We start from the raw sequence: 9,515 nt of genomic DNA on the forward strand, positions 1-9,515 counted from the left end.
CACCAGCCCTTCCCCCAGCCCGGCAGCCCCGCCCCCAGCCCCGCCCTCAGCTCCGCCTCCAGCCCGGCCCGCCAGCTGCGCCCCTAGGGAGGGCCACTCACTAGTGTTGATGAGGAACTGGTTGGAGACCCCAGGGTGGTCTACATCGTGGATGGCAGCCGCGAAGAGGGCGGCAAGAATCTCCAGGTCGGTGAACACGGCCTGGGGGAAGAGCGAGGGGGTCAGAGACAGACAGAATTTAGAATAATGGGGGTAAGAGAGACAGGGTAAGAGAGGGGTGGGTGGCAAAGGGAGAGGGGGGCGGGCGTCTGGAAAGATGAGTCAGGAGAGGAAGACGAGGATTAGAGAGAGGAACGAGGTCAAACAGAGATGGAGGCCAGAGACAGGGGATCATAAGATACAAACAGGAGGCCGGAAATGGGCGGTCACAGGGATGGGGCTCAGGGAGACAGAGGGAGGTGGCAGGCACTCACGTCCAGCGCAGGCGTGGCCAGCAGCACGTGGGTGGACTGCAGCACATCGGCCGCGTGCAGGCTGTTGTGGTAGGCCACGTCGGCATGGTAGTGGTCCTCCAGCGTCAGCATATATGTCACCATTGTGTCCACAGGGATGCGGAACTTCTTCAGCAGGTCTCGCTCCTGAGGGCCGGCAGGGGCAGAGCGGTGACCCCTGCCGGTTCTCAATGCCCTGCCCTGCGCCCCTCGCAGTTCAGTCCCCGACCCTCTGCTCCCATCACCTGGAATATCGTATACATGATGCAGCTAAGGGAGCGGCCTCCAGCGTAATCCGACACGCAAAAGATGTTCAGGCCCCACTTGTGCAGGTTCTCCAGTTCCTGGTGGAGATGGGACCAGAGGTCAGGAGTCTGCAAAGCCAGAGCCCTGGAGATTTTTTTCTAGGAGTCTGGAGCCCAGGTCTGAAGGAAGCACCATTATTGCTCACCCAGTGGGTGGCATATTCAGGAACGCAGGATTTACTACCCAGGTCCTACCGGGCTGGAAAATAACAAAGCAACTACAGCTACTATCTCTTGAGTGCTTATTAACCACCAAGGACTGCACTAAATACTTGTCATTTGACAGGTGAGGAAACCAAGACTCAGAAATGTGACACGGCTTCTTCAAGATCTCTCAGCTTACAAGTAGCAAAGCTGGATGGATCACTTAGGACAGCATGGTGGTGGTAACACCAAGGTCAAGGTTTCAGATCTCTTTACCAGCCAGTCTCACACACACACAAAAAGCTGGATGGAAACCCAGCTCAGCTGACCTCTATGCAAGCTCAGCCTCCAAGCTAACCTGCTCATGAGCCCCCCAGTTGGTGGTGGTGGGGGGAGGAACACAGGCTAATTTTCCATGTCTCTCAAGAATCAAGAACAGTGCCATCCCATAGTAGGTGCTCAATAAACACCAGATGACTCAATGGGGAGGACTTGCCACAGGTGGCTCAAAGACGGTTACAATAAACATCAGCTAAGTGGGCTGGCTGTTTAGCTTAGTTGGTTTGAGCACAGCCTTGCAACACCAAGGTCAAGGGTTCAGATCCCCTTACTGGACAGCTGCCAAGATTGGATTTACTATCTGCAGGAAGAGCCAGGAATCAAACCCAGGCCTGGACTGCAGCAGAACTACTGAGACTCTGTCCAGATCCACATCACCAGCCTGTACACCAACCCCTGAGTGACTGGGAGTATTGCTTGCTAAGGCTCACAGCTGCCCCTTTTTCCAGGAAAACTTCTCTTGTTCCCACAAGAGGTGCAGGGAAGGGGTGATGCTGTTCACCCCTGGGGACAGTCCCTAGCCAATGACTAATGTGGGGGTACAAAGATCCAGCACTCTTGCCTCAAGGTGGGTTCAACTCCATAATGCTGTCTATGCTCCAGAGCTCCCACGGAATCAGGCTGAGGCTGGAGTCCAGCTGAGACCATCTCCTTGCTGGGCTTAGTCACCCCTCCCTCCTGTGACCCCTCCTCATAAAGCAGGTACACCCGAATCTTCATCTCAGACTTCTATGGAAGCCATCTTAAGACATGACTCCTGCCCCTGGAGACCCCTGCCCCTCTCCAGCCCAGCCCCTGCTGAACCCCCACCCACTTGGGCCAGCAATTCTTCCTGGTCAGTCTTCACCCCAAAGCGAGGGATGCTGGAGTCGTTCAAGCTGCTGCTGCGTGTCAACTTTTTCACCCCCGTGATCTGAGACATGGGCTGGAACTGCGGCATGGGGGGTGGAGGCTGCTGGGAGGGTCTCTGTCGTGGTGCTTGCTGTTTTTCTCGCTCCTTCATCGTGGGTGATGGAATCTCCACTTCATTCTGTTTGTCTGCAGAAGATCAGGAGGCAAGTATGAGCACCCCCACTCCAGAGTCTCCCTATTCCCTCAGCCCTCTACGCATCCTGGGAAGCCTCACCCAAGAGGGCAGACCCTTTCTTGGTGTCATGCTAATGGCTACCCAGAGGCCGGAAACCACAGGGGACACAGGAATTCTTCTGGGAGGTAGTGGGCTGGAGTGGGGGTCCTGGCGCCAGCCCAGGGCTGTGGGCTGGCCCCAGTTCAATTGCCAGGTTTGGTGGGAGGGTGGCGTGGGAAGTCAGGAAGTGCAGTAGGGATGCCAGGGAGAGCTGCTGCCTGCCCCAGATACTCAGGGAAACTTCTTGGGCGGGGAAGACACCCCCATGGTGGCAGAGAGTGCTGGTGGTGGGGGGTATCATTGGGAGGAGGGAGGGCAAAATGGTCTCTGGCTCCATGCCCCCCCCCCCCCCCCCCTCCATTGGCTATAGCCAATGACAGGGTCTAATAGGGGTCATTTGCATGCCATGCTTCCATTGGCTATAGCCAATGACAGGGTCTAATAGGGGTCATTTGCATGCCATGCTTCCATTGGCTATAGCCAATGACAGGGTCTAATAGGGGTCATTTGCATGCCATGCTTCCATTGGCTATAGCCAATGACAGGGTCTAATAGGGGTCATTTGCATGCCATGCTTCCATTGGCTATAGCCAATGACAGGGTCTAATAGGGGTCATTTGCATGCCATGCTTCCATTGGCTATAGCCAATGACAGGGTCTAATAGGGGTCATTTGCATGCCATGCTTCCATTGGCTATAGCCAATGACAGGGTCTAATAGGGGTCATTTGCATGCCATGCTTCCATTGGCTATAGCCAATGACAGGGTCTAATAGGGGTCATTTGCATGCCATGCTTCCATTGGCTATAGCCAATGACAGGGTCTAATAGGGGTCATTTGCATGCCATGCTTCCATTGGCTATAGCCAATGACAGGGTCTAATAGGGGTCATTTGCATGCCATGCTTCCATTGGCTATAGCCAATGACAGGGTCTAATAGGGGTCATTTGCATGCCATGCTTCCATTGGCTATAGCCAATGACAGGGTCTAATAGGGGTCATTTGCATGCCATGCTTCCATTGGCTATAGCCAATGACAGGGTCTAATAGGGGTCATTTGCATGCCATGCTCCCATTGACGGGAGCATTTGAAATTCTGAATCCTTCTCTTGAGTTTGCTGGGTAGTCTCCTAAACTTGGGGGCCTCTAGGGTTTGGCAATAAATTGTGAAGGGGATATTATCCTGAGTTTGGAGGGATATCCTTAGCTTGGGGGCTCTTGGGTTCAAAGGTTAGGATGAGTTTGAGGTCCCCATGAGCTTAGTAAAAGATTCCTATGAATTTGGGGCATCCTACTGTATTGGGGTTCCATCAAGTTAGAAAATTCTCCCAAGTTTGGAGAATCTTTTGTAGGTTTCAAAGCTTAAGAATCCTACTGAGTTTGAGGATCTAAAGCTTTGTGAGTCAACTGATTTTGTGGGGTCACACCAAGTTTGGAGATTCTATTGATTTGGGGGGCTACTTAGCTTGGAATATTTTTAAAGTTTGGGGGTCCTTTGTGGGCTCTGGAGCACAGAGTTTACTTAAGTTTGAGAACCCTATGGAGTTTGGGCATCTCTCTTGAGCTTGGGGGAGTCTTCTGAATTTGGGGATGCCAATCCAAGTCTAGAGATTCTATTGAATTTTAGGTTCTACTGAATTTGGGAGGCTTTTCATCTCAGAGACTATTTTTAAAGTTTAGGAATTCTATTTCAGTTTGGGAAGTCTCCTAGGGTCTTGAGTTTGAGAGTTCTGTTGGGATTGCACTGAGTTTGGAGTGGCTTTTCAGCTCATATATTCAAATGCTGTTGGGGTCCTGTTGAGTTTGGAGGCATCATGACTGTGGGCACTCTTGAGCTTGGTGACTTAGACCTTTGGGGAGTTAAGAGTCAGGGTCCCTGGGTAAATGTTGGCACTAGGACCCAGGGTTAGGGCAGCCCCCCCAGCCTCTGTGTCCCTCCAACCCAGACACTGCCCTTCACTCACCCAGGAATGTTGTAGAAATGTACTCTGAGACCTGGTTTCCTGACCTGCTCATTTCTGACAAGTGTGTGAGTTCACGGTTCAGCATCCTCTTGAACTAAGGTAAAGGAGTCAAGAAGGAAGGGATGATGGGGAAATCATAATGGGGGGTGGGCGTGTGTGTCAGCACTTCCCAAGAAACTCCTGAAGACCCCAGAAGTCCCTCCTATTTCTCTGTTCAGCCAACAGAGCCCCTACCAGGCTGCTGGAGGAGAGGGGGCAGCCTTTCCTCTCCTCCCACCTCTGGATGGGGGTCCCCAGGCTTGGGGGATCAGGATCAGCATACCCCTCCAGAGGAAAGAGGGACTCCCTTCCCCACACTCCCCTTAAGGAGGAGCCAGAGGGGCACCTGTGGAAGGGAGGGCCTCCTGCCTAACAGGGAGCCAATGGGGTATCAGGAGACTCCCGTCACCATGGCAATGGGAGTCTCCTTAGCAACTCCCCCTCCAACCAGCTGCTGAGCTAGGGGAAAGGGGGGCAAGCTGGAAGCCCCTTAACCCTTGCCTTCCCAGAGCTACCCCTGGCCCAGGTCTTCCCAGACAGAGACACCAATCCCTGGGGGTCCTGGCTCCCAGCCCCCTGCCCAGTTTGAAAGAAGGGGTGCAGTGCCCAAGCTCTGGGGGAAGAGAAGGTTTGGCCAGGAGAGGGGAGAGCAGTGAGCTGAGATAACCCCAGTTTGGTCACCCAGGGGAGGGGGAGTTGGGTTCCCATCATAGCCCCCCTCCTCCAACTTCAAGGAGGTGGACAGATGCACAGATGAATGAAGTATACCCAAAACTGGGCTTGGGAGCCCCTCCTGGTCCCCCCATGACATTTCACACAGGCCTCTGCTGTGACATTGTGCATGGAGGAGAAAGGGCATTGGCTCCCCACCCCCAAGCTGTGCCAAAGCACCCCCAAAGCAGGAGCAGACTCTGTCCAGTGAGGCCAGAGGGACACTTGGCAGGAAGGGTGAGCCTGCGTGGGCCACACTGGGACAGGGTGCTCACCCATCCTGGTGCTACCAAGAGACCCGGGGTACACATAACACACACACATGCATACACATACAAGATGGACCCACAAAATCTCACACAACTGCACAGAGTCACAGTCTCCCAGTCCTACATTGTCACACACCTGAGACACACAATATGGCAGTCACTGACATTTGGGGTCACCTGCCCCCAAAATATCAGCCAGCTCTGGGCTCACAAACATGGCCCAGTACACAACACCACAGTCAGAACCATATGATCCAGACAGGGCCACACCAACACCCAGGCAAACAAGCATATGGCCAGGTGGACACACACCATCGCAGACACACAGACATCCAGACACTCATATAGTCACACCCAGCAGGAGACCCAACCCCCCTCTCCCCCCCAGGGAGAGCCACACACCCCCAGCCTCCCGCCATCCACACCCAGCCCTGGGTCACACAGAGATGATCACAAGCCTTTATCTCCAGGCCACACACGTGCACAGCTGCACACACGGCCACACAGGGGCTGGAGGGTCCAAGGTGGAGGGCCGGGTAGGTCTCCCACCCATCCTTCACCTTTCTTTCCCCTACCTGGTCCCACCAGCCCACCAGCCAGGGCTTGGAGCAGGTCTCGCAGAAGAAATCCACCAAGGGCATCTTGGAGCCTTAGCCCTGCTCAGGGCTGCCTGCTGCACACAGAGGCTGAGCTTGGGGCGTCCCGGGGTTAACAGCCTCAGGGAGGGGGGTGCTGGGCAGGTGGGAAGTGGAATGGGGAGCCGCGGAGGGGCCTGGGCCGGCCCAGCAGGGCTGGGGGCTCCCTTCCCCTCCGCGCTCCCGGAGGCAGCCCTGGTTACATGGTCCGCCAGCCCCTGGCCCTGATGGGCCCCCCCTTTGCGGTGGCTGGGTGCAGTGGCAGCAGGGGGCCCCTGCCCATGGGGGGACAGGACAAGGGTCCTGGAAGAGGCTGCGGAGGCTCGGGGCTCCGTGTGTGCACCGGTGTGTGTGCGTGTGCGAGCTCACTGCAGCACCGGCCGGCTGCATGCGATGTCAGGTGGTGCCAGGGGTGGGGGGGCGTTAAAGGGGCATCGGAGCCCACAGGCCTCAGCCAGGACCCAGGTGGGGCTGCAAGGGGAGAGGCAGGGAGGCCCACACCCCCCCGTGAGAAAATGTCCTCTCCACGGACACACTCAGAGATGGAAACACACACCCAGACACCACACACACACACACACACACACACAAATACCCTGAGGCAGTTCTTCCATGGACACCAACACACACCCAGACACTTGACATTCAAACACACACAGATACCGAAATGCTTTCAGTCCTGCAATTAAACATCACACAATCACACACACGTGCATGTGCATTCACACATACACACACACACACCTGGATATAGTCACAACTGTGCTGTCCAACACATTTATAGCCATGCAGCTGAGCACCCAGAGATACAAATGCCTGCAGACACACCCCTTCTAAGAACACAGACACACACCTAGGGACTAGCATCCAAACACCAGACACACACACGCACTCAACACACCCACAGACACTTTCAAGCAAACAGAAATATCCTTATGCCCTTGGACACAAATAAACCCCGACAAATCCATAAGGGAACACTCACACTCACTCCCACAGATACACAAATACACACACGCACACCATCGTAGAACACCCGCAGACCCATACACAGAGACACAGTCATTCTTAGATGCTTGACCCACCCTCAGGAACACAATCACCCTCAGACTCGCACGTTCTCAGACAAGCCTCCACCCACAGATGTATGCACCCCAAAACAAAGACACCCCCACCTGCACACTCATTTCCTGATAGACATCCACCCACAAGGGCTGCCACCATGCTGTACAACTCTAGGAAACATCATTCACACTGCCTGCTTTCTGAATGGTGCCCCCTGGAGTTGTGCAGTGCACGATCTGCACAGCTGTACATGGAAGGCTTGCAGCCTCCCCTGCAGCCCTGCAAACACATAGAGATACACAGATTCTCACCTGGACCAACTCACACCCGCAGACATACACACCCCTCCAGCACAGCCAGAGCCCTACACAATCACCTGTGTACCCCTAGACACACTCCACAGGTACACACCTGCATGCCACCCCTCAGTGGCGAACACACCAGTGCTGCAAGTAGGTAGCCAACAAATCAACAGCTACACAGATGCATAGACGTAGATACATACCCGCAGACCATAGATACATACAAGCCCCCCAATAGAGATGGTCACCTATAGACAGATGTACAACCAGATGCACAAACCGTAGATACATACCCGCAGACCATACAAGCATACAAGCCCCCCAATAGAGATGGTCACCTATAGACAGATGTACAACCAGATGCACAAACCCCAGTACACACCAGGCTCCTCCAGGCCTGGGAAAAGTAAGAATCTACAGGAACTACAAATCCTGAAGCTGTCCCCAAAAGGTGCGCCCAGCCCAGGAATTGGCCCTATCCATAGGCCCCACCCAGAGATTGGCCCCACCCTCATCAATAGTGGTTGGCTCCGCCCACAGGACCCACCTAGTGGTTGGCCCCACCATAGCCCTGCCCACCGGCCCCACCCAGGGATTGGCCCCGTCCCGTAGCCCCGCCCAGTAGATGGCTCCGCCCCCGTGGGAACCCAGCCCAGGAATTGGCCCTATCCATAGGCCCCACCCAGAGATTAGCCCCTCCCTCATCAATAGTGGTTGGCTCCGCCCACAGGACCCACCTAGTGGTTGGCCCCACCATAGCCCTGCCCACCGGTCCCACCCAGGGATTGGCCCCGTCCCGTAGCCCCGCCCAGTAGATGGCTCCGCCCCCGTGGGACCCCGCCCACCTTGTGTGAGGCCATCTCGCTGACAGAGCGGTAGGTCTGCATGGTCTCCAGCTGCTCCAGACACCAGTCCAGCTCCTCCAGAGTTTCCCGGGCCAACTGCTGGCATGTCTCCTCTGGGGAAGAAGCAGCCGGAGTGATGGCTGACAGGGTCCCCAGGCAGACCCCCAGAGACCCCAGCCCACAGTGATGGGGGTCCGCCAGCTGAGTGGGGTCCTGGGGAAGGGGGTGAGACAGCCACCGCGGTTGAGGCATCCCCATTGGGGCTGCAAGAGGAGCCCTTTCCCACCCCCTCGGCTTAGCTACCTGACAGCGTGGCCTTGCAGACTGGGGGTGGGCCGCCCAGCGGGGACCGCCTGCAAAGAAATGGGGCCAATGTCATTCTGGGCATCCCCAGATCCCTGCATCCCTCTCTTCGTGAGTAGTGCTAGTTTTCCTTTTTTTCTTTCTTTTTTTTTTTTCCTTTGGCAGTTGGCCGGTATGGGGATCCGAACCGTTGACCTTGGCATGTTTTTCTTTATCTGAGCACTTACTCTGGCCCAGGCACACTGCCATGTACTCTGCCTGCAGCCTCTCAATGAGCCCCACAAGAACCCATTTTACAGATGAGGAAATTGAAGCTTAAGGAGGTGAACCGGCTTCCTCAAGACCACATGGCTGATCAGTGGTAGGGTCAGGTCCTGTGTTCCCAAAGTCTCTGCTCCCTGGACAACCACCTCCCAACTCCTCTGAGAATGGCTCTGCCCCCTACCCACAAAGGGACCAGCAGCACTCAGTCACACCCCTGCCCTAAAATAATAAGAACAACTTGTATTTAGGGAGGACTTATCATGTGCAGGGCAATGTTCTAGTACTTTCTCTATACCATCTCCTGGACTCCCCACAGCAGCTGTCTAATGGAGGCATTATCATAATTCCCATTTTACTGAGGGGAAACAGAGACACCACAGGATGCCAATTGCCCAGCAAGTTGGTGTCAGGGCCTGGAGTGGTGCTGGGGCTGGGGCTGTGGCCTTACCTCCCTAGATTTTTCTTTATAAAAGCTCGTGTGTCTTAGGCTCTCAAACCACAATGACTCACTGGCTATAAGGGAGTTGTTGCCTGAACAGAGGTTCAGAGAAGTCAAGTGCTTGCCCGAGGCCACACAGCAGGGTTAAGAGCCAAACCCAGGTGTGCTTAGGCTCATGATCATGGGTGCTGGGGCCCAGCCTCGACTTACTTGTTGCTGGGAATGGGCACATTGGTCAGGAGTGAGAAGTTGCTGCGAACGCTCCGGAGACTGG

The 9,515-nt window shown here is 55.1% G+C and overlaps 1 protein-coding gene across 2 annotated transcripts in view; it reads right to left on the bottom strand.

The window, feature by feature from the left end:
- Nucleotides 1–9,506, bottom strand: part of PDE4A (phosphodiesterase 4A, cAMP-specific) — a 16,207-nt gene extending 6,701 nt beyond the window's left edge. The window contains exons 1-8 of one of the 2 annotated variants that reach the window (XM_008563107.1): nucleotides 9,452–9,506; nucleotides 8,539–8,588; nucleotides 8,236–8,348; nucleotides 4,370–4,463; nucleotides 2,094–2,317; nucleotides 737–835; nucleotides 474–638; nucleotides 102–201 (exon numbers count right to left, since the gene is read on the bottom strand). In XM_008563107.1, coding sequence (XP_008561329.1) covers nucleotides 102–201; nucleotides 474–638; nucleotides 737–835; nucleotides 2,094–2,317; nucleotides 4,370–4,463; nucleotides 8,236–8,277 — 724 coding nt within the window. In that variant the 5' untranslated portion in view covers nucleotides 8,278–8,348; nucleotides 8,539–8,588; nucleotides 9,452–9,506. Of the gene's footprint in view, nucleotides 1–101; nucleotides 202–473; nucleotides 639–736; nucleotides 836–2,093; nucleotides 2,318–4,369; nucleotides 4,464–5,963; nucleotides 6,232–8,235; nucleotides 8,349–8,538; nucleotides 8,589–9,451 lie in introns of those variants that run through there. The other variant, XM_008563099.1, reaches the window with a different exon arrangement.
- Between the last annotated feature and the right edge of the window lie 9 nt (nucleotides 9,507–9,515).

The sequence above is a fragment of the Galeopterus variegatus genome, unplaced genomic scaffold, assembly GCF_000696425.1.
Source record: "Galeopterus variegatus unplaced genomic scaffold, G_variegatus-3.0.2 Scaffold171, whole genome shotgun sequence".
In the NCBI taxonomy this organism is placed as follows: domain Eukaryota; kingdom Metazoa; phylum Chordata; class Mammalia; order Dermoptera; family Cynocephalidae; genus Galeopterus; species Galeopterus variegatus.